Source organism: Acomys russatus, chromosome 1 (assembly GCF_903995435.1).
Source record: "Acomys russatus chromosome 1, mAcoRus1.1, whole genome shotgun sequence".
Lineage (NCBI taxonomy): Eukaryota > Metazoa > Chordata > Mammalia > Rodentia > Muridae > Acomys > Acomys russatus.
This window is the reverse complement of record NC_067137.1, coordinates 122,540,558-122,564,752: the sequence shown is the minus strand read 5'-3', so window position 1 is coordinate 122,564,752 and position 24,195 is coordinate 122,540,558. Positions and strand designations below refer to the sequence as shown.

The 24,195-nt window shown below is 49.0% G+C and overlaps 1 protein-coding gene across 1 annotated transcript in view; it reads right to left on the bottom strand.

Annotated features, from left to right (window-relative positions):
- Nucleotides 1-8,558: 8,558 nt before the first annotated feature.
- Nucleotides 8,559-24,195, bottom strand: part of LOC127195849 (receptor-type tyrosine-protein phosphatase N2-like) — a 123,166-nt gene continuing 107,529 nt past the window's right edge. The window contains exons 12-13 of the mRNA XM_051153486.1: nt 15,284-15,357; nt 8,559-8,662 (exon numbers count right to left, since the gene is read on the bottom strand). Of these exons, the coding sequence (XP_051009443.1) occupies nt 8,591-8,662; nt 15,284-15,357 (146 nt within the window). The 3' untranslated portion in view covers nt 8,559-8,590. The remainder of the gene's footprint in view (nt 8,663-15,283; nt 15,358-24,195) is intronic.

Sequence of the window (24,195 nt, the reverse complement as noted above, 5' to 3'; positions counted from 1 at the left end):
CTCGCAGGGCGCAGAGTTGATAGGACCAGCTACAGCCACGCCCAACACCATCCTCGCTAACACTTCTTTTCCCTGACTCATGAGTGGGGGCGGGGGGAAGGGCCAGGTGCCCAGGACCATGGTTAACTAAGCCAGGGACCCAAGAGCAAGAGGACCAATAGCAAATGCTACAGAGAAGACACAACCCATCCTGTTTCTAAATTTGTCTTCATACAACCTTTCCTGGTGACGTCAGCCTAGCCTGAAAAAAAAAAAAAAAAAAAAAAAAACAGACGCAAATGCCAGTGCCTGGTGTCCGCCTCATCCCCAGCCTCTGCCTCAGCCCCAGATATGGCTCTAATTACCCTTTTCAGGGTCAGGGCCAATATATCCTTGAAGCCAGAATGAAGAGACACACACAGGGACAGCGCATGGAACACTCAGGCCCACGTCTAGCTACCCTTTTGGGGGGCGGACTTTGTGGCCCAGGAACCCTCTAGAAGGTATGTGTGTCTCTGTCTCTGCTGAGGTGAGAACCGAAGAATGGCTGTTTTCTTGAGGCTGAGATGTGCTTGGGACTGTTATCCATGAAACACATGGCTGACAGTTGTGCAGGATCAGAGGTGATGGGTACCACTTGCCTGGGCCAGGCAGATGTTTTTCATGGAGTTGTGATATCTCCCTCCTTTGCCATCATGGAAAAGGGTCATCAGCTGAGGTAGGATAAAAAGACAGTCTGCTCCTGTCAGCCTCTTGTCAGCCGAGAATCAAGGATTCTGGCAGGAAACAGTGATTGTTCTCAGAGCTGTCTCACGGAGTCGATATTCTCTTAGTACAGAGAGTGGTGTAGTGGCAAGGAGAGGGTCTGAAGCCTGCGTGTGTGCACACACTAAAGTGTATATAGCATGTCACTTTCCCGGCTGAAGGCTACAATTTTCTAGGAATCATACAAGAAGCCCCATGACAAAAGATTTGTCTTGGGCCCCCTGAGCAACCTTTGTGGTCCTGGTTCCATCTTACCAGAGTGTGACCCCATCCAACAGATCTCTGAACCCCACTAAAGTTTTATTAAAACAAAACAACTCCCTGTACCAACCCTTTGAGATGTAACTTGAGAGCCACCAACACCAGGGTCTCTCTCTCTGAAGAAGCTCATCCTCACACTCACAGGACTGCCTTATCTGTCCTATGAATCCCACGCAATCTCCTTCTGGGCAGCTTCGGCTCCACTCCATGACGGCTCGCCCTGAAATTCTGTTCTGCAGTCAAGTCTAGAATCCCAGCTTCACCTGAGTGGAGTCTCCGAAGAGAACACAGGCTGCTGCAGGCAGCTCTGTGGAGCTGTGTGGGCGGCCAGGGTTGCACAGCCTGTGACAGAGCCAGTGTGCTGTGTGAGAGCCGAGGGCTGAGGAGGGAAAGAGGAAGGGAGACAGAGGAATGCCACCCCTCCCCCTCCCCTCCCCTCCCCTCCCCCTCCCCTCCCCTTCACCCCTCCCCCTCCTCTTCCCCCCTCCCCCCTGCCACACCGGTTTTCGGGATGGGATACTGTGGCGTGGAGGCTCAGGGCCAAAGTGGTGAGTGCTATGAGGGTTGGGGAGACATGGCAAATCACTGGGGGGGGGTGCAAAGAGAGGTGGGGGCCACTCTTAGCGTTTTCCTCCATGTCCCACCTTTCATGAGGCCTCCAGAGCTCTGGGAGGTGCTGGTACAGTTCCAGGTGGGCCATGGATCACAGGCACACGTCCTCTTTTCCCTTGGACTAAATTCCCCGCTGCCCTCCACGGTCAAGTCACCGTAGAAATGGACAAACCGGGATGTGCACTTAGATCAGTGGTGGGAGTGGCCGATGCAGACTGTGATGGGAGGGGTCAGGCTATGGTGCTGTCTCACCGGCCCATAGGAAGCTCGCCAATGACATCCCCATCAAGTGGCCTGCAGGAGGACAGTGGGAAGGACCATACTCTCTATCTACCCATCGTGGGGTTTGGGCTGCCCCCAAAGGGTGTCACTTTGAGTCAGAGGTACTACCATGGCTGGCGACCAATGCCTCAACCACAGTGGGATCTTTGTAAGCCAATGCAGGAATTGCTGTTATGAGAACACCTGACTTTATCAAGGAACCTCAGCCCTGGGGCCAACACATGGTGTGTAGGCTTTCAAACATCCTCAACCAAAATATTTTTTTTTTTTTTGAGACAGGGTTTCATGAAGTCCAGGTTAGCTTTGAAGCCCTAATCATACCTCTACACCCCAAGTACTGGGATTGCAGGTATGGATTTTCATGGCTCACCATGCCTGCAAAACTCAACAGCAACCCAGACATTGCTGTGCAGATAGCTTCCTTCAATGTCAAGAGGCAGGGAGGCACTGGCATCTCCTTGGGGGAGGGGGGGGAAGTGGTAGATGGCTAATGGTGGTGGAGAGAAATGGGAGACCGCAGGGTTAAAAGAGGCAGAAGAGCCAGAGACTTAGCACAGCCGGGCTGTGAAAGTCTGTCATGTTTCCAGCCTTGTTTCCTTGGGTTCTGAGACCCAGCCCTAGCTGTCCCCTGCTGGCCTCTCCTGTGGCCCAGCCTTTCCTCAGCAGCAGCAGAGCACCAGACCTGTCCTCGGAGGCTCCCTCCTCCTCTCATATTCTGGTGCTTGTGAGACAGCTACACCCTGGGAGCATCTCTCCAGTGAATCTTTTGAGACTGGCTGTCAGCCATCACTTTCCTAAACCAACAGCTGCCCCCAGCAGTGATAGCACCAGGAGCGGTTGGCTCCGCACCCAGGCCCCAGCACAGTTGAGACTGGAGAAAGATGCCTAAGGTCACCCCCTCAGCCTGGCCCTTCACTCCGGGAAACATGTCCCTGTGTGGACTTGAAAGCTGCACATGCCTGGCGCCTCCGTGGCCCGGCTGTGACAGGTCAACTCAGGAAGATGGCAGAGGCCACAATGTAGGGAAATTGCCACGTGTCCAGAGAAACCCCTGTAATGGTTTTTTGTTAGCTGCATTCAACTGAAAAACAAATTACACCAACCACCTGGTTTGTTTAATAAGGTGGAGCCACACAAACAGCCAGACCAACCTCCAAACATGCACCAAGGTAGATGGAGGCCACTCACTGTGCGGGAGCAAAGGTGTCATCGAATTTTAATTTTCTATTCCAATTAACATCTTTGAATTAGTCCCTATTCTACTAATTATGAAGTGGTTTTTTATCAGTGTTGTACTTGATTAATACAGCACAAAACACAGACTACCTACAATATTACTCTCAGTCCCCATGGGGAGTCCCTGGTGGCTTCTGCGTGTGTTTAAATGCTAAAGCAGAAAAGCCAGGAGACTAAGAAGACGGTGGAGGGGAGGGGAGCACAAATCAGTTTTTTAAGAATTTGAAGGAGCAAGGAGAGGTCCACGGGAGGCACTGGGGGCGGAAGGAAGGCGAAAAGCAAAATGATGTAATTGTCTTATAATGTCAAAAAACGAAATAATGAAAAGACAAAAACAGAACATTAAATTTGTAAGAGGAAGGGAAGCCTCCTGGCACAGTGCCTCCATCCATTTGTGCTGTCTGGAGAAAACATGCCTCAAGCTTCAGGAGAGAACCTCCTAACCTGTCAAACTTACATCATAAAAATCTTGGAAAACCTGGAACAGATGAATTCCTAGACATATATGACCCATCAACCAGACTCAAGAGGACAGGGGCAGCCTAATAATAAGAAACATCCCATAATAAGCAGTGCCAGGGAAGCAGTAGTAAACAGCCCTCCTCAGAGGAAGGCCCCGAAGACACACCCTCACAGGGTTTGACTGAATTCTACCAAACCATCAAAGAACTAATGTCAATGTTCCTCAAATTGTCCCACAGAATAGAAAGACAGAGAAGGCGGACACAGCCACCCAAGGGAGCCAGAATCACCCTGGTAGTAAAGCTGGACAAGGACTCCCCAAAATTAAACACAAGTCAAGAGACTAATTCCCCTGATGAGCATACACACAAAAATTCTCAGGAAAGCACTTGCACACTGAACTCAATACTGCATTAAGATGGTCGCACACTATCAGCAAGGTGACTTTTTTCAGGAATTCAAGGATGGTCCAAGCATTACACGTCAATTATTTTAATAGAAGACATAGATTTAAGAATAGATATTCAATTTATTACTACAATAAAAAGCCTCCAAGAGACTAAGAATAAAAGATATTTTATCTATCTATCTATCTATCTATCTATCTATCTATCTATCTATCATCTATCTATTATTTTTCAACTTGACAGAATCTAGTAGAATCATCTGAGAGGTGGGTCTCTGGGCATTAGCTTTATTGAATTAATAACATGGAAATACCTGTCCACTGTAGGTGGTATTCTCTACTGCATAAAATAGGCAAAGGGCAAAACTGGGCAGCAGCATGAGTTCAACCCCTTTCTTGTTTCTGACTGTGGCTGTACTGTGATGAGCACCTCATCTCTTTCTTGTAAAGGAAACTAAAATGTCACCTAGAGCCAACATTATATGAAGTAGGAAAGGCTCAAAACATCTATTTTCAAGCCAGAAGTGCACTAAGAAGGTCTCCTCTGCTCTTGCTCGGCACAGTGCTTTAAGTCTTAGCTAAAGCAATAAGACAAGAAGAAAAGAAAGGGACACAAATAGGAAATAAAAATTATAATCATATCTACCTGCAGATGTCATGCTCCTACAGTTAAAGGACCCTGAACACCCCACTAGAAAAATCTCAGATACAGCAAACTCCTTCAGCAAAGCGGTAGATTTCAAAATTAATCTACAAATCCTAGCAACTTTCCTATATAGTAATAATAAATTTGCCAAAAAAGAAATCAGAAAAAATTCAAATTTCATATCTCTCTAAAAAAAAAAAAAAAAAAAAAAGACCCAAAATATCCCTAGGAATAAACCTAAGGACATGAAATACTTGTATAATGAAACTTCAAAAGAGTTAAGAAAAAATGAAGACATGGGAAGATGAAAAGCTAGGCCTTGCTTGTGGACAAGCAGAGAACAGTGATAATGGCTAAATTATTAAAGCACCTTTAGATGCAACGTGATCCTCACAAAAGTACAGCATTCTTCACAGAAGCTAGAAAAACAGCCTGAACATTCATATGAAAGCACAAAACACCCACAATAGCCAAAGCAACCCTAAGCAGGACAAACTGACAGAGGCATCTCAACGCCTGACTTGAAGTGATACAGGCCTGGAGAGATACCTCAGCACTTAGGGATGCTTGCTGCTCCTTCCAGAGAACCAGAGCTCAGTGCTCAGCCTCAGGGTGAAGTGGCTCACAAATGCCTTTGACTCCATGGGATACAGCGTGCGCACATACACACACATGTGCATGCATACACATGCACACGCACACACATGTACACATATGCACACGCACACATGCACACACGTGCACGTGCGCACACACACATACACACAATCTTTGAAAACAATACTATACTGCAGAGCCATAGCTCAAAATCACCATGGCGCCAACACCAAAGCAGACATGTAGACCAATGGAACAGAATAGGGGAGCCAGAGATAAACGTACTGCAGACACCTAATTCTTGACAGATTTGTCATATGGAAACCCTGTCTTCAAAAATTGCCACTGGGAAACTGGATTACACAGGGAGGCTGGAACTAGATCCATAGCTCGTACCCTGCAGGAAATCAATTCAGATCGGACCAAAGACCTCAACATGAGCTTTAAACTTTGAAACTTTGCATAAGCAGAGGCATTCTGAATGAAACTCCAGTGACATGGGAGATAATCCTAACAACTTGAAAAATGGGATTGTGTAAATCTAAAACGTTTCCATACAGCAACAGAAACTGTTAGTAGAAGAAAGAAGATCTTTACCAACCACATCTCTGACAGGAGATTAATATCTAGAACCTATAATGGCCCCCAAGTTAAATACCTATAAACCCAAATTACCTGACAAATGGGAAAGTGTACTGAGACATCTCAAAAATTTCAAGTGGTCCATGAGCGTTTGAAAGATATTCAAAATCCTTAGCTGTCAGGGAAAGCCTCTTAAAACAGCCTCTGAGTCAGGATGGTTCATTAAAAAGGGGGTCTGCAGAGGTGGTTCAGGGGTTATAAGTGCCTGCTGCTCTTGCAGAGGACCAGGTTTCCGTTCCTAGCACCCGCATGGAGGCTTGCGACTGCCAGTAACTTCAGTTCCGGGGATCTGCTGCCACTTCTGGCCTCCATGGGTACTGCATACACACGGGACACATAAACTCATGTAGGCAAACACACTCATAAAATAACATGTCTTTTCAAATGCTGACAAAGATGCAGGGAAAGGACCCCTGATATACCGGTGGTGGGAGAATAAACCTGTGTAGCCACCACGGGAAGCTGTATCATTTCCTCCAAATACTAAAAATAGAACTACCTTAATACCCAGCTACCCCTCCCTGGGCAATCCCCTGAAGGACTTTAAGTCAGCATGTGGCAGAAAGGCCCATGTTTATTGTTGCATTATGTTCTACAACAGCTGGAATATGGGCCAGCCTAGATGATCAGCAACGGACAAGAGATGCATGACACGTACACTGTGGCACTTGACTCTGTCTTAACAAAATCATTCAACTTTCAGGGAAACGAACGGAAAGAGAGGTCACGACAGCAAAGAATCAGAGTCAGAAAGACAAAAACACGCTTTATCTCATACGCGGGATCTAGACTGATATGTGTACGTGTGCACATGAAGTTGCCCATGATGGAATCCAGTATTTCACTATTATGTACATTAACTAGAGAGTTAATTAAGAAAATGATTTAGTGTCCTTAGGGAGACAAGGAAGCCAGGAAATCTCAATCCTGTCTGTCCCCATTCACTGGAGCTTGAGGTGTGCTAGCTTGCTTTCCTGTGACGTGTTAGGCTGGCCTAGCTAACAAGGACAGGAACAGAAGGACTGGTCTCAGAGAGGCAGGGCTTGGTAAGAGCTGGGGATGGCTCCCAGCAGAGCAGAGCAGAGCAGAGCATCACCATCTTGTCCACGTCTACAGGCCTCAGCAATTGCTCAGCAGTTTTTAAAGAGTGAAATCCTGGTGACACAGAACCCCAGGTCTGCGTCTAGTACAGGAGGCAAGGAAGCGGTGCCCCTCAGACTCTGCAGTAGGGGCCATGCTTGGAGTCACACCTTGAGGAAACAAAATGTGCCCATGGGACAAAACTGCTCTCATATTCCCAAATAAAGACCATCAAATATGAAATCATAAGGTTTAATATGACACAATTAAATATATCTGTATATCACACTGAGGATTTCCTTTAAACATAAGAAGTTACAATTAGGTGTATATGCTTCCTATATTCAGATAAATTCATTTCTATTAATTATTATTTAAGTTCCAGTTAGGGGGAGTGACTTGGAAGAGAAATGTCAGTGGTGTGAATCAGGTACACAGCACAGCTAAAGACGTGACACACGGTGGCAGCTACCTCCTTGACGCACTGCAAGTTGAAATGCTGAGGCTGAGGGGAAGGTGCAGGTGGGGACACAGGAAATGGGCTTTTCATACTCAGCCCTACACACAACCCAGGGGCTTACAGCAGCGCCCTGTCCTCCACCTCTCTGGGTGCTAGTGCCTTGCACTTACTGAAGCAAGCCTCCCTCTGTGTGGGAGCTGCTAAGTGCAACGCCCAAATGTTTTGGCAAATTGGATCATTCATCGAGCACATGTTCCACTAAGTTGTCTGGGAGGAGGCTGGAGGCAGAGCTAAAGGGGCTTCCCAGCCTTCTTTCCAAGAGTAGGAGCCTCAGAGACATTTCTATGATGCCTGTACCACTGAGGCACTTTCTGGGTGATGATGGGTGGGGAGTACGTATTCTTAGGGACCCCCAGAACTTGCTAAATAGCATACTTCTGGGTTTGCAACTTCAGTGAAAGCACACCATGGGTGCCTGTTCTTACAATATTAAAGATGCATTGCAGGCTGGGCTCCTTTGTAATTTGCAAAGGCAAATCACCTGGGCCCTTGCTTCTGGGGCAGACAGAACACACACACCCTTCCCTGGAGAGTTAAGGTGTCCTGCCCTTGGGAAGCCCTTTTCTCTTGCCTTGGAATCTACATATGGAGGAAATGGTCAACCACTGTGCTGGGGGCACGTCAGGAGGGATGGACAGAGCCCCACAGAGCCCCACGATGCCCCAGGGATGCAGGAAACTCATCACCTGCCCCCACGCCCAGAGGTGTCTCCTGATGGTGAGATTGTCTTGCTGGAGGTTCTGGTCCATCCATCCCATCTCCAGCAACTTAGAGACATAGGCGCTCCCACGGAGGCCACAGTGGGTTTCTAATCACTGTGTCATTGATGTGACAATGTCAACATGTACTTTAGGGAAAAGGAGGTTTTGTCAAGACCATGATACAAATGAACCCAGGCTTTCCTTTCCTCTTAACTGGCTGTTTCCACACATCTGCTTTTTGGTTAAGTGGAAGTACACAGGCCCAGCCTCCTGCGCTGACTACAGAGTCTAAGGGACCCCGTCACTACACAGAAGACAGGAAACGACGCGCTGTGGTCCTAGCAGCTGTCGCGGTGGGCTTCCTCCAGCGGTGGGCTTCCTCCAGCCTCCAGCTGCTGTGTCTACTGGGGGAGGGCCTTCAGGATGGCGTTCACCTCCTCCGCCACAGCTGTCAGCGCAAACTCAAACTGCTCCTGAGGAAGACAAAAGCGAGAGGGTATGGTACCGTGAGGCGGGTTCTCTTCCCACCCCGGGTACCATGAGGTGGGTTCTCTTCCCACCCCGGGGTAAGCCTGGAAGAAACTGTTTAGGAAACAGCGTGGTCTTGGGTTTCACCAGAACAAGAAGGCCTCTCTGTCTGCTGACCTGAGCTGTGTCCCTCAGTACTTCTATCGCTACAGTGGGCACAGGAGACAGCAGGCAAGGCTCTGCTCGTCCTGTCCCTGCCATCTCTCACCACAGCCAAGGGTCTTTGTGGATGGGGTTGGACTGGACACAGATGGCAGCTGACCGTTGCTGTTAATGCAGCTGCATCTATAGGCATGTTGGAGCAAGCTGCAACTGCTGCTTCTGAAACAAACAGGCTATCTCCAACTCAAATTCGTCCTCTCCGTCAGGGAACCTCCTGCCATCCATGGACCTCTTAGGTGGTGACTCCCACACCCACTCACAAATGGAGAGGGACATGGGCCCTGAATCACATCAACGCTGAGGACTATTTTCTCTGCTAAGGACATTGGCAGAGGGAGAGGGGGAGGGGCAGGGAGGGAAAGGGAAAGGGGGAGGGGGAGGGGCAGGGAGGGAAAGGGAAAAGGGGGGGGAGGGCAGAGGGAAAGGGAAGGGGAGGGGAGGGAAAGGGGAGGGGAGCAGGGGGGAGGGGAAGGAGAGGGGAGGGAGGGAGAGAGAGAGAGAGAGAGAGAGAGAGAGAGAGAGAGAGAGAGAGAGAGAGAGAGAGAGAGTCTCCTTTCAAGGTCAGATGGTCAAGATCACAGTGCCATATTCCTCTTTCTCAGCCTCCACACCAGCCCCTGCAGATATAATTTATGCATGCTGTTCCCTAGGTAACAGTCATAGACTGTGAACACCCCTGTATATGCTTACGAACTCACTGCAGTGCCAGCACTGGTGAGCAACTGGCACCACCACGCCTCACCATGGTACCATATTTGGACCCTTAGTGGCCTAAGGCCATGTCTGATGGCAGCCCCTCCCTGCCCTACCACAGCATCACCACACACGGATCCTTAGTTCCCTAATGGCAAGCAGCCCAGCTGACATGATCTTGACTCTTGCCTCCCGAACCTCACTGCTGTGTATCCACCACCCTTGGCTGTGCCCTCCTTTGGAGTGGCATTACCTGACCCCAAGTACATTTGCAACAGAAGTTTATGTGCAGCAAAAACAGTGTTTAAAATGGGCAGAAGCTGCAGCTAAAGAACAAAACCCGATGGGCGACTGGAGCTGCCAGACGAGAAAGACCAAGTGTCCCCTGGTGCTCACTGGGTGTGTGGCAGCAGGGCCTAAGAAAGACCACTGAGTGGGCGTGTGGCAGCAGGGCCCAAGAAGAAAGAGCACTGAGCTGTTCTGGGCCATGTACTAGTTTCTAAAGCAGCTAAAGCTCTGTTTGTAGAGAGAAGATCCCGTAGGTTCTTCCAGCTTGGCCCTTCACCGGAGAAACTCAGGTGAGGGCAGGTGCTGTTGCACTTGGTTGCCATGCATATCCTTGCTGGGCAGGCAGAAAAGCTAAATACTTCTCATCAGGCCGGCCTGTGACATGGAAGGACACGTATGTGGGCCAGGTGAACTGTTTAGGCAGGAGTTGGCCATCGTAGAGAGGCCACGCCCTCGGATACCATGTGACCTGGGCCGTGGTCAGGCTGATGGCTGTTCGGTTGCACCTGTGCTTGCATCTGAGTCCTTCAGCTTGAGTGGTTGCTATGACAACTGTCATCCCTTATTCTAATGAGAGCTTCAGTGAAGTGTGATATCAGTGCCTACAACCCTGAGAACTTCACACCCACACAGGAGAGGCCTTCCCAGAAGGCTCTTAAAAGGGATCTAAGACCCAGTGTCTTTCTGTGTCACGGCTGCCCCTCTTCATAATGACAGACCAGCCCCTGGTTCTAGTGACAGAGCCAGGAGAAGTAGGGATGGCCATTGTGTGGATGAACAGGTCAGGTGGGGACTGAGACAGACAGACAGGCAGGCAGGCAGGCAGGCAGACAACAGACAGACAGACAGGCAGAGAAACAAGAGGGGGTAGACAGACAGGCATGGGACTGACTGACTTCTATGATTGGGGCGTGACAGAGCGGGTTGCGTCACTTTCGGGCATGACGCAGACACACTGAATCATTGTCTCCCTGGAAAAGGCAGGGCACGTCTGAGGCCAGAGCCTCCTTTCTAGGGACTCGAGAGCACATGTTACGGTATCTGATGAGGTGAGCAGAGCGTTAGGAGGATGGACGTGGGGAGGAGAATCCAAGTGGAAGGGTGCTAAAATGCAGGAGTGAGGTGTTAAAAGTGAGTGGGCATTGAGCACCGTGTACTCACACACATTCACACATATTCATACACCCGCACACATACACACCCACATGCATGTATGTGTACCTGCTCACACTCACACATGCACACTCACTCTCCCTGTTCACATTCACACCTATATCTACATACACGCACCCATGCCTCCACGTCCCCTCGCTCACACCCACAGACTCACGTACCCCACGCTCATTCATGTATACCCCTACGTATCCACACACATTTGCACACACTTCCACTCACGAATCTACGTGTGTCCACATGCAACCTCATTCTCACACACACATACACGAAGTGGGCAGTTCATTATGCGCTCTTACTTTGCACACTTTCACGCGTACCCTCAGGTGTGCTCATCTTGGTGAGCACAGCACGCTTACTTCTGGGTTGTAGGATAGGCTGGTCACTGTTTTTTCCTAGACCTGATATTTGTAAAGGAGGAAATATTGCAGGCTGTGGGCGGGTCATGGTGGCACCTGCCTGTAATCCTTCCACTCAGGAGACTGAGGCAGGAGGATCATGAATGGACCAGTCTTGTGGAAAGAAGCAGTACATGCTCTTTTGTTCATAGTGGGAGGGGGAAGAAGGGAGAGTAACCAGGAGAGGGCTGAGGTTGTGGAAGGAATCAGGAAAAGTAGGGTGAGCACGAGGGATGCGCTTTAGTGTACAGCAACACCTCAAGGAAACCTTTTCCTCCACACAGTTAACCTACACTGAAAACAAGAACCAAAATAAAGTGGAGCCCACAGGAAGGAAAGTGTTAAGGCCTTTGGTTACTATGGCAACCCTCCCAGGCCCTGGGGAGGGGAGGCTGTGTCCACAGCAGACACAGCTGAGGTAAGGACCAGCCTGAGCCCCGCCTGGATGATGCCTTGTTTGCAGCTCTTCCTGACACCCTGTCCCCTTCTTCAAAGTCGCCCCCTTTTCCACCTGGTAGGACCAGGAGCAGCTGCCCTAGGTGTGAATTGTAAAAGGGCGCCTTACTGGGGCTCTTGTCTTAATCCTAGCTGAACCCTCAGAGGCAGACAAGCCTTTGCGTTGGCTGCCTTCTCTTCTCTTCTCTTCTCTGTCCGCGCTGCTTGGGTGGGCATTTGTTAGGTGACTGCTGTGTGTATGACTGGCCTACGTTCCAGGGAGAAAAGCTGTCACCCTGTGACTCGCTTTAACAGAGAGAATGTTCTGTCAGGAGTCTCCAGCCCATCTAGGCTCAAGGTCAGTGTGAAGGAATGGTTCTTACCTTTCCTCAGGTTCAAACGGTGGGCTCTCATCAAATGCCCTCATACGAACTGAGCGCCCACGGCCTGACTTCATCTTGTGTCAGGAGTGTTACACAACATGGCAGGCACCTTTCGGCCCCAGTTAGTTTTCTGGTTTGTGTGTGTGTGTGTGTGTGTGTGTGTGTGTGTGAAACTGAAGTTCAGAGAGAAGCTCCGTGTCATGAGGTGAATGTGGGAGGATGGTGACTTTTGTGTTGCCATGGACACAGGAGCAGGTGTCCACCTCTAAATCCAGCCTGAGGGAGGGGCCGGAGAGCAGGCCACGTGGGTGGACTTGACCCTTGAGCCTTCTGTCACCCTATGACCTGGCTGTAGGGCTGCTTAATAGTTGCACGCTCTAGACACTGGTGAAAATGAACACGCAGCACAGGAGTAACCAGTATAACTATTAATACTGCAATCACCATTGGCCCAAAGCACTAAGGCTTGGGCTGGTGCTGGGACCTGACTTCAGTAATCAGGCTGCCGGGCCTGGTTTTGGCAACAAGATGCTGGTATCTGAGAGCTGAGCAACTCCTTTCCTGTGCCGTGCTTTTCTCCTACTTATGGCACATGCTCTTCTTGGGATCAGTGCAGATCCTCATAAAGCCGGTGACTGGGAACTGCCTGGTTGGGAAGAGGCCGATGAGGTTCACAGATGGAAGTGACTGGCTTGTATTTCTGGTGGAGCCGCTGAAACAGAATGTGCTCCAGAGGCAGGACTCACTTTGTACTCCTGACTCAAAGCACCCCTGACTTGCTAGCATTACCAAGCTCTCTGGCCTGCTCTGAGCTGAGTGTTGCAGGGTGGTGCCCAACATGACCTCACAGCTGGGTGGCCCTCCCTGCCAAGGGCACAGAGCCTGTGGATCCCTTGTCATTAATAGCCACTGTCCTGTGACCCTCCTGTCACAGGAGGTGGGCACAGGTGTGGCTGTAGTCTGCTCAGTCTCGTGGCCTAGCGGTAATAATTTCTGGTTTTGATTTCTGTGGTTACACAACATGTTAACACCGGCAGGAGTGGAGTGGGGAGTCTGGAGGTTATCTGTATTAATTTCTGTAATTGTTTTAATAACTACTCACTTCATGAATTGTGTGCGTGTGTTTTTGTCTGTGTGAACACATATGCATCCATATATGTGTGTGCCCACAAAAGCCAGAAAAGGGAGTTATATAGCCCCTTGAGGTATGGGCTGTGGTGCGCTCTTGACCTGGGTTTTGGGGATCAAACCCTGGTCCTTTGGAAGAGCAGCAAGTGCTCTTAACCATCAAGCTGTCTCTCCCATCACACTGTTTTCACAAGTGTGAAATGAGTTCACACTTTTAAATAAAAACCGAGGAAAAGACAAAGTGTATTCTATGACGTCCATTTGAGATAATGTCCCATATCACAGGGGAAGGAGTAACCAGGCAGCAGAGAGGCTGCCTGGTACAGGCCGTATCCAGGAAGGAATGAGCCTGCCGTTGAGGCTTCCACCAGGAAGCTCCAGCTTCCTTAAAGACCATCTTCTCTTCCTGCTCACAACAGCTTTGTGACCTCATAAGAGAGAGCTGAGTTGCTCTCGGCTCAGTGTTCTGGTTGACACTGACAATGAGACCCATTCAGATAGCTCAGAAAGGGGTTTTAAGCAATAAAATCCAGTCAAAACCTACTCTGTCCAACTTCATCATGCCTGACACTTCTCATGCAGACACTACGGTATCCATAGTAACATCAGAGCAGACATTTGGGGCTTGGGAATTGCCATGTGTTGTAGACAGCATTAAGTGGGCCTGGGTCCATGAGCTAGGGGCCCCAGAGTGTGCTGGCCAGCCTGACCTCACAAAGTACCCATAGGCAGGAAAAAAATCTTTCCTCCGCTGCTAAGGATGGAGCCCCAGGATAGCTCTGGTAGGCAAGCACTGGGCCCTGGACCCTTGCTCCCCCAGCCCCAGTAAGAGTTTTGATGGTTTTGTTTTTGTTTTATGTACATTGGTGGCTTATTTACATGCATGTCTGTGTGAGAGTGTTGGATTCCCTAGAACTGGAGTTAACAGACACTTTTGAGCTGTCATGTGTGTGCTGGGAATTGAACCAGGGTCCCCTGGAAGAGTAGCCCGTGCTCTTAACCTCTGAGCCATCATCTCTCCAGCCCACATCCCTCAAAGTAGGAGCTTTTATAACTTGAGATTCTCCTGAGTTACGGATGTAATTTCATAAGGGCAATGTCACATGCATATGGATGCCAGTGGATGAGGCTTCGCATGTACATGGCGGCCTCTGGGGTCAGGACCACACCAATAGTGAGGAGCACCTGCATTCTGTGGGATGTATCCATCTCTGGGACAGATGGTAAGGGCTTTGCCATTGGAGGCAGACATTTCTGGAATGCCTAGGGAATGGGTGGAGGGGGGGCCAACCACCACACGTTTGGTTCTGCAAGCCTAAAAACAGAGCTTTTGTTTTCACCGCTACTGTGACAAAATCTGAGTTAATTTTTTCAGGGGCTCAAAGACCCTGTGTACCCACTTGCTTTGGTGGCCTCTGTCCTGGTGGTTACCACACAGCACAAGCACAATGGCAGTTGAGAGTGTTAAGGATGAAGGCAGGCATTTGGGGGTGCTCAAGGCAGGCGTTTGGGGGTGCTCATGTGGATGGTTTTTTGCTTTGTCACTTAGCTGGAGGCGCAGCTCAGGGGTAAGATGCTTGTCTAGCACCTGAGTGGACCCTGAGTTCTACCCTCCATCCATATGCTCTGTCATGCCATCAGAAGTTTTTCCCCTCTGCTAAACTTGGTGGACATCTTTGATGTTGAAAACATTTGAGTAGCTCCAGGAACAGCAAGGAACCTCTTGGGGGACAGCCCCCTCCCCGCCCTGTGCCTCTGCCTACTGGGGACTGGCTTGGATGATGCCCACCCAGACCAGAGCCGTTGTGTATGGCATGCAGCTTCATCCCCTTCTCTGCTCTCAGGAAAATCTCGCAGAAAGGCACCTTTAATGCACTTAAAGTCCCGGTGGATTGATTGACAGTACCTTTGTCTGGACCATGCCTGGTCTCTGGTCCCTCAAGTGCTCCAGGGTCGCTGCGATATCAATCTCTTTAGCACCTGCAACAAATCACAAATTGGGCTGAGCTCAGTGCACAAGATAATCCACACCGCATCTGCCAATCTCGCGCTATCAGGCTCCCTTTGGGCAAAGAGGCCAATTGAAAATTATTACACTCATCCTTCAGCAGCTTGGCAGGCAGCTGCAATTCCAGTGTTCATATAGAAAAATAAGGCCAGGGCAGCTTTCATTAGCATTAATTCAAGAATGCTGGGCTGAAAAATTGTCATAAGATGCCTGCATGGATGCTCACCAGCAGACAGACAGGGCCATTAGGAAGCACGGCATTATTGGGTTTCTTCCCCTCCCCCCCCTTTTTTTTGTACCTTAAAGGATACAGTAAATCAGAGGAAGAACGCACACATACTTCAGTCGTGATTGCCTAGGATTACTTTCTGTTTAAAATATGAAAGCCTAGGCTGATCTTTTATGGCTTAATATTGGCTTTTAAATGAACAGTTCCTTCCATCCTAAAACAGAGAGCCCTAGATCTGCAGAACAAAAACAAAACACCCATGATGTATTTATGGTGGGTGGCTCCAAGGAAAACTGCATCCTCCGTAGATGGTGCCCACTCCAAGGAGAACTACATCCACCCACTCCAAGGAGAGCTGCATCTTCCATAGACGGTACTCACTCCAGGGAGAACTGCATCCTCCGTAGATGGTACCCACTCCAAGGAGAGCTGCATCTTCCATAGATGGTACCCACTCCAAGGAGAACTCCGTCCTCCGTAGATGGTACCCACTCCAAGGAGACTGCATCCTCCGTAGATGGTACCCACTCCAAGGAGAGCTGCATCCTCCGTAGATGGTACCCACTCCAAGGAGAGCTGCATCCTCCGTAGATGGTACCCACTCCAAGGAGAACTGCATCCTCCGTAGATGGTACCCACTCCAAGGAGAGCTGCATCCTCCGTAGATGGTACCCACTCCAAGGAGAACTGCATCCTCCGTAGATGGTACCCACTCTAAAGAGAACTGCATCCTCCATAGATGGTACCCACTCCAAGGAGAGCTGCATCCTCCGTAGATGGTACCCACTCCAAGGAGAACTGCATCCTCCGTAGATGGTATCCACTCCATGGAGAACTGCATCCTCCATAGATAGTACCCATCCAGGTGATGATGGCTGCCATGAGCAGGCTGTGAGGTGTGAATCTCAACCATAGTAATTTAATGCATGTTCTTGTCTTGTCTTTCTACCTTGCTAGGTCATTTAGTGCCAAGCTTCTTCTCTTTTTAAAAATAGATTTATTTCATGTGTATAAGTGCTTTGCCTGTATATACATGTGTACACTGTGTGTACGCCTGGTGCTTGTGGAGGCCAGGAGAGCTGCTGGGTCTCTTTGAACTAGATTATAGATGGTTGAGCGTCGATGTCAGTGCTGGGAAATGAGTGCTCTTGGCTGCTGAATCAGCGTCTTAAACTGTGGGCCCCATATTGTAGCTGACTGTGGCTTGGGAAACATTTGGTTGATGACAAAATGTTCCAGAACATGCCACAACCAAAAGTTAATTCAAGTTTAAATGCATAAAGAATTGGAGGCATTTCCGACTGTGCTTGCCCATGCTGCACTGTGTGTGTTCCTTGACTCTGAACAAACAACATGTGTATGCACTGCACATGCCACCATGTCGTGCCATGCAGCTGAGAACACTGCCTGAAACTGCAGACAGCTATGTGTCATGAACTGCATTGTTTCTGTTCTAAGCAAAAATTTCTACTCTTACTTAGTAGTGGGCTAATTATGGAAAACAGGGATTTTTGAAATATTTCCCTCCTGTCATTTCTAGCACGGAGGCATCAATCTTTGGGTTGAATTTTGCTGGAATGTTTAAATTTTTAAAAATTGCTGTTTTGAGTTGCTGGCTCAACTTTCAAATGAAATTGTTAAAGGAGTTTTGGCTTGGAATTAGGGTAGCATTTTCAACAATTCCCAATGAGAGTCTACACATACTTCTATTCTTTTCTACTATGTATTTATGAGAAGCGATGTTCTTGGCCTAGACAATTATAAAATCAAAATATCGACCAACTCTGAAAACACTGAAGAAGCTCCATGCCCTACGGTATCAAGTTTTCAGCCAAGAGTTACTTATTTACTCATGTAAAAATAAGCACTAGCATGCAAATTTACTTTAGTTTTTAACAAATGGTAAATTATACATTTACTGAAGAATTATTTCAAAATACACACATCTTTATGATTTACTTTGAGCAAGTATTTAATTTGTATACCTTTCTCACATGTCTGTATGTCTATGTGCAGGCTTAAAAGGTCACGCACGGAAACATTTCAGAAGCCTGCTGTGGCAGACGGCTGCCAAGCCAGGGAAGCAGCCCACCTGAGAGCAGTTTAGTGGGGTGGAAGGAAGCATCTTCTGGCATGAGTAACCCTGGATCCCGTGGGAGTCAGAGCAGGGACAGCCTCAAAGTAGGCCAGCAGAGCCCACACAGATCTGGCCCGCAGGGGATCACAGAACATGGCAAAGTGGGTCGAGAGTGTTTCTCCTCCCGTGGAAGGGCAATGGAGACTCACCAAGACCCAGCAGGTTGTCCAAGGCCACAGTGGTTGGCCACACCATGGGACTGGACCCTGCTCAGTGCAGGCTGTGGAGGACTCTGGCGAGCCACAATGGTCACTGGAATGCCTGTGTGCCTCAACCACCAAGTTGGAAGTGAGACTTAGAAATGTCCATGGCTGTCTGGTTCCACCCTGCGCTTTTGTGGCTGTCCTGGGCACCTGAGCTGCCATGGCTATCTTGTGTGTAGCAGGCCATGACCTAGGCTGTCAAGGGGGCAGGTTACAAGTTCTAGTAAACGCAGTCTCATCAGAATGGCCCTGAGCACTAAAATATATCTTTTGAGGCACTTTTCTGAAGCAAAGGAAGACCATGGAACCACAGGCATTGGTCTGTGTCATGATGAAGGTGTGTGGGCTTCGATTCAGGGACACTGACCTTGTCTCCTGCTTCTGGCATGGGGGTGAGCATGGGGCTGTGGGACAGCCCTCCTGGCAGAGACTGAGTACCTTAGAGGACATAGCTGATGCTGGCTGCTACTTCACAACGGAATGTGTACAAGAGCCAAATTTGGCAATGTGTACTCTCCATGGCTCCAGGTAAAGGATGACGGTTTAGCTCTCAGTGACCCCTCAGCCTCATGAACCTTCAAGTTTAGAGACTTGGGCTCAGCACAAGCTGACTCTTGGTCCCCTCGGTGTAATGAAGGACTTGCCTGAGGCATGAGCTTAAAAATTACCTCCCTTGAAACTGGCCTTTTAGATAAGCAGAATGCTGCAACCCCTCCTAGCAGACATGGTACTCTGGGCTGTCATATGACAAACCAGGATAGAGAACTTCAATACTGCCCAAAGCTCTACAAAACAGCTTCTTCCAGAAGTCTGGCTGGGAGGTAGGGACCTCCCAGAGCCAGGCTAGGTGTCGTTGAGAGAAGAGGCTGTCCTTCATGGGCGGGCGGGGACAGTCACTATATATGGCCACCATCCTTGGTGAGATGCTTTGGCTGAGATCGTAAGGTGTTACGCTAGGATGTCATTTTGGACTACAAGTTCCAAGTAAAGTGATGGAAAGATGCAGGAGTGTACCCCTAGACAAAGCATTTAAAGTACCGGGTAACACCCAGATGTCTCTGAAGTCTCCTCAGCTTGATGTCAAAACGGAACAGTGCAGGAGATTAAACTAGCACTGGAAAAGTGCAGAGCACTAAGGTTAATTAGTAAGCCATGGATGTCAAGTGGTATCAGTGGTTCAATGTGGATGGCTAATGTCTTCTTGAATGCTAGAATTCAGAGTAATTAGTTACTTGAAGTGAGTAGACACACTTTAGTAGGATGCTGTGCAGAGTCTTCTGTAAGGGATGCACCAGAAAAGGCTAAGAGCAGGCCAAATTTCCTCTGCAAGGTCTCCTGAGCATCCGTGGGACCCGATGGTGACAGGCACATTCATATCTAGCCGCAGCTGCTGGGTGGGAAGGTGGACGGTGCCATGCTGTGCCCTGGGCTCTCCCGCACATCCTCTCAACCTTGCTGAATACGAAGGATTTGCTTAAACCACTAGGAAGCTCTCCCTATGGTGTGCTTATAACAGAACCATCTCCTAGAAAACAAAAATGAAATAACAGGACCCTCTCGGTGACATTTGGAAAGGTGTAGCTGACTGATTATGTTGCAGATTTGCAGACCTGTCGGCTGCGGTGCTCAAGTTCAAAGGCACACGAATAATTGGGGAATTCTAAAGTACGCCAATAAAACGCAAATGGAAAGGCAGGCACGTGGGCTGCAACAATGGACAGGGGACATAGTGGGGTCTTCAGGGAAGACCTACAATCTTTAGGCCCAGATAGGGAACGGAGTGGGGTCCCCAGGGACTTTTTGTACAAGAGCATGTGGCTGTGTGACACTAGGTATAGACTGAAACTGATATAGTTTATTGGCACGATTGATTTTAGGGATGTGTAAGAGAATTAGAGGCTGGCTGGGCTCTGGGCTCTGGGCTCTGTGCTCTGGGCTGGCGTTTGTCCTGAGCCACACGTGGAGATAGATGGGCTTCCTTCTTGGATTTCCTTTTGACTCTACCCTGAAGTGTCCACCATTGTCCCTGGTAGATGAGAAATCATGACTAGCACAGGCTGAGCTTGTGCCCCCGGGGCCCTCCTGAGGTCTTATCCATCAATATCAACTACAATTTACTTCCAAACTCACAGAGGGGCCATTGGCTGAAAAGCTTACATATGAGCTAAGTACATTTTTAAGATAACATAGGGTTTTTTTTTTTAGCTTTAGATAAAAAAAAAACCACTCATTAGAAATAAGCATTAAAAGAGCATTAGTATTAAAGTATTAGAACTTTTTTTTTTTTTTTTTTTACAATGAAAGAATCAATTTGAAGTTAAAGCAAACAGAGCAAAAATGCCCCTGGTGTGTCTTTGTAAGATTTGCTTTGATTCTCTTGGAGTTTGGTTATTGGAGGCCAGAGCCATGTGGTTCATCCAATGTCCTTACCTCATCCCCTCCCAAGAGACCAGGAGTGAGGTGGGACCCTGCTGTCATTCCTTAGCATGCCCCAGAGGATAACTCAGTAAGTTTGGATGGGCTTGGTTGTAGACATTTTTACCCACAAGGCTTTGCTCATAGTTAAGATGCAATATATTATTTTCCCCTTAAGACTAAAAACAAAACAAAACAAAAACAACAACAACAAAACAAAACAAACAAAAAACCCTGCCATGTATCCAGTGTCCAGGACAGAAAGCTTTCTTTTCACAGGAGTAAAATATTTCCACTAGGGCTGAAGAAATAGGTCAGAGGTTAAAAGCACTGGCTGCAAGCATTAGGTGGAGCTCAGGAGTCCTGTGGAAGAGTGGGAGGGAAGGACAGGAGGACCCGAGGGGATAAGAACACTGCAAGAAGACCAACAGAGTCAACTAACCTAGGCCATGGAGGCTTAGAGATGGAAGCACCAACCTAGGATCACACATGGACTGGACCCAGGCCCCCTGCACATATGTAGCTGATGGGCAGTTTGATCTTTTTGTGGGTCCCTTAGTAAGTTGAGTGGGTGCTGTCTATGACATGGACTCTGCTGCCTGCTTCATTCTAACTGGACTGCCTTGCCTGGCCTCAGTCGATAAGGAGGAGCTCACTCCTGGTGTGACTTGATGCGCCGGGGAGGGTTGGTGGGGAAGGGCTCCCCTTTTCTGAGGACAAGGGAAGGGGGCAGAAGGAAGAGGGTGGGATGAGAAGAGGGAAGGGCCTATGATCAGGATATAAAGTAAATATATAAATTAAAGAAAAAAGAGTGCTGGCTGCTCCTCCAGAGGGCTCAGGTTCGATTCCCAGAACCAAAATGACCTCTAATAATTGCCTGTAACTCCAGATCCTAGGGACCTGACACGGGCAGGCTTTCTGGCCTCTGCTGACAGTTGTATGCGTGGTTCAGCATATTCAGGCAAAACACCCGCACACATAAAGTAAAAATAAATCCTTTAAAAATGTGATACTGTTCTTAGAAAGAACTGAGACAACGGCCTTTCCTAAGTGAACTCATTTGATTTTTTTTGTAACATAGTCACAATATTTCTCTTTTTCCTTTCCTCCCTCCAAACCCTCCCATATACCCCTCCTTGCTCTCTTTCAACTTCATGGCTTCTTTACTTCTTTAATTACATGCATATACGTATATGTAAATACATATATATTCCTAAATATAACCTGCTTAGTATAGTGTTAACTACATTATAACTGAACAAAGTAATCACCATGAGTCTAAAAGGCACAAAGAAGAACAGTGTCTACATTCCATGGTCAATCAGGATGTGTTCTCTCAGCGCTAAGCTTTCAGTTGGAGGGACTGAATCTGCCCACTGTCAGACCCACCATGGAGCTAGCAGCTGCAGGGCACAACCTGACCCTTCACTCGCAGCCACACTGGGCTGGGCCTTGGATGCAGTGGATGCCGTGGATGCTGTGGATGCTGTGGATGCCATGAATACAGAGGATGCCGTGGGTGCCATGGATGCAGTGGATGCTGTGGATGCCATGGATACAGTGGATGCCATGGATACAGTGGATGCCATGGATGCCGTGGATGTCGTGGATGCTGTGGATGCAGGGGATGCTGTGGATGCAGTGGATGCTGTGGATGCCATGGATGCTGTGGATGCAGTGGATGCTGTGGATGCAGTGGATGCTGTGGATGCCATGGATACAGTGGATGCCATGGATGCCGTGGATGTCGTGGATGTCGTGGATGTCGTGGATGCCATGGATGCTGTGGATGCAGTGGATGCTGTGGATGCCATGGATGCTGTGGATGCAGTGGATGCTGTAAGAGCATCTGCTGTTCTTGCAGCTGGATTGTCATGCTGCCCATTGACGCCAACTCTGTACGACATGCATGTATGCATGCCACTTGCATAGCCACCATGCCTCCACATTATACGTATGCCTCCTGCATGCATGCATGCATATTCCTCTGTACCTCCGCATTACCTTCTTCATGTCTTATTTCTTCTGCATGCATGTGTGCCCATGTGCATGGTCATCCACACCACACCCCACACTGCACTACTCCTCTCTATCCTGGCCCCAGTGCTGGAAAGTTTTCACTTTGTACATTTTTTTTTAATGGCTGATACTAACTGAAGACTTACCAAATAATACAAGCCAAAACCTTTCTTTTTCTTTCTGACCTAGATAACCTATAATTTCCATTTTGCAAAACTTCTGGGGCTCAAAGGAGACAAATGCACTCTATGTTCGTTTGACAACCAAAAATATCAGGGCAGAATAAACAGGCATTCTGCTTTTTTCCTTCTGAACAGATTCTAAAGCATTGGTCGGGAGGAACTGAGATATTTCTAGATCTTAACAATAAAGTATAATGACATCTAGGGATCTGAGCGGAACCGTTGGCGTCCTAAACCTGCCCTGCTTGAGGACAGGACCATACAAAATACCTATCAGTGTTCTGTCTGCTTCTGGAGCCCCCGACCGTACTGCACAGATGCTGACTGCTTTGGATTCTCACACATGACTCTGTGGTGCGGAGGGAATTCAGGGGAAGACCACAAAGTGAACCCAATGGCAGCCCCTGTGACAGAGCTCCCTGAGTCCCTAGAACCACCCTTCCCTGACAGTGGCCCTAAGTCCTGCTCAGCACAGCAAGTCAGTGGCCACTGCATGGTGACTGAGGTACAGCATCACAGGGACACTGTCACCAAGCATGGAGGGGCTAGTGCTGTTCCCTACAGGGACGGCACCCCGGCTGGCGGGGGAGGGCATTTGTGTGAGGTGTGGGTACTTGGGCGCTGCCTCGGCTGAGCTGCTGGGAGAACTGTCCCCCCACCCCCAGCTCTAAACAGGAATCTGCGTCATGGAGGGACCAGGCCAGGCAGGTGGTGTGGCAGTGCTGTCGTGTGGTAGGGCAGATGTGAAACATGGTAAGCAAGTCTAATATAGGGTGCCCATCCTTTGGCAGGATGCCAATGTTATGTATTTATGTTGTAAGCGTTGGCTGCTCTCTACCTGTGGGCACAGGTGGTCTCCTCAGGGTGCCACCATTTCTCAGACTCTGTCCCCAATATGAAATGCTAGGGGAGGCCTGCAGAGAGGAGGACCAGGGCTCTGCCAAAAGCCCCCAAGAGTCCACACAGTCAGGGGCCAGAGAACAAAGCCCATGGGGCTCAGAAGACAGAGGCTGTTGGAGTCAGAGGGTGGAAAGGGAAAAGCCCAAATTTGGGCTAAATAACAGACCAACCTAAGGGTTGAGGTGAGAAGCAGCTGAGAGAGAATTGCCCTGCCTGGAGTCTAGGGTTCAGACCGCTGGTACAGTGTGGGCGGGGCTTGTGTGGGCGGGGCCCTTGTGCTGGACACCAGGCTGCAGTGTCAGCCTGGACGCAGTCTTCTCAGCCCCTGCCAGTGGATATGCATTTTCTTTATCGTAAGCGCCGTGCGGGGCGGTGGAGGGGTGGCGGGTGGAGTGCGGGGAGGCAGCAGCCATGCACCAGAACTCCATCCCTGCTGTCTGTCCTGGAACATGTCTGGCTCTCAGCCTCTAAGGTATGTGTTCTGGGCAGCAGTGATGTCACCGCCTCTGACACACTAGGATCCCAGAGGAAGTATGCAGAAAGCACATGGGCCCAACCCACACAGCACATGGCCGACTGTTCCAGAGAAGAGGTGGGCTCCCTCTACCTTGCTCATCTATTCTTCTGGCTTTTTAAACCTGAAATCTTTTGAGCTGTGGGACAGGCTGTCACCATTTTGAAGACAGGCTGTGGCCACCTGTCTTTCTCTTCCTGCTGGTGCTTGA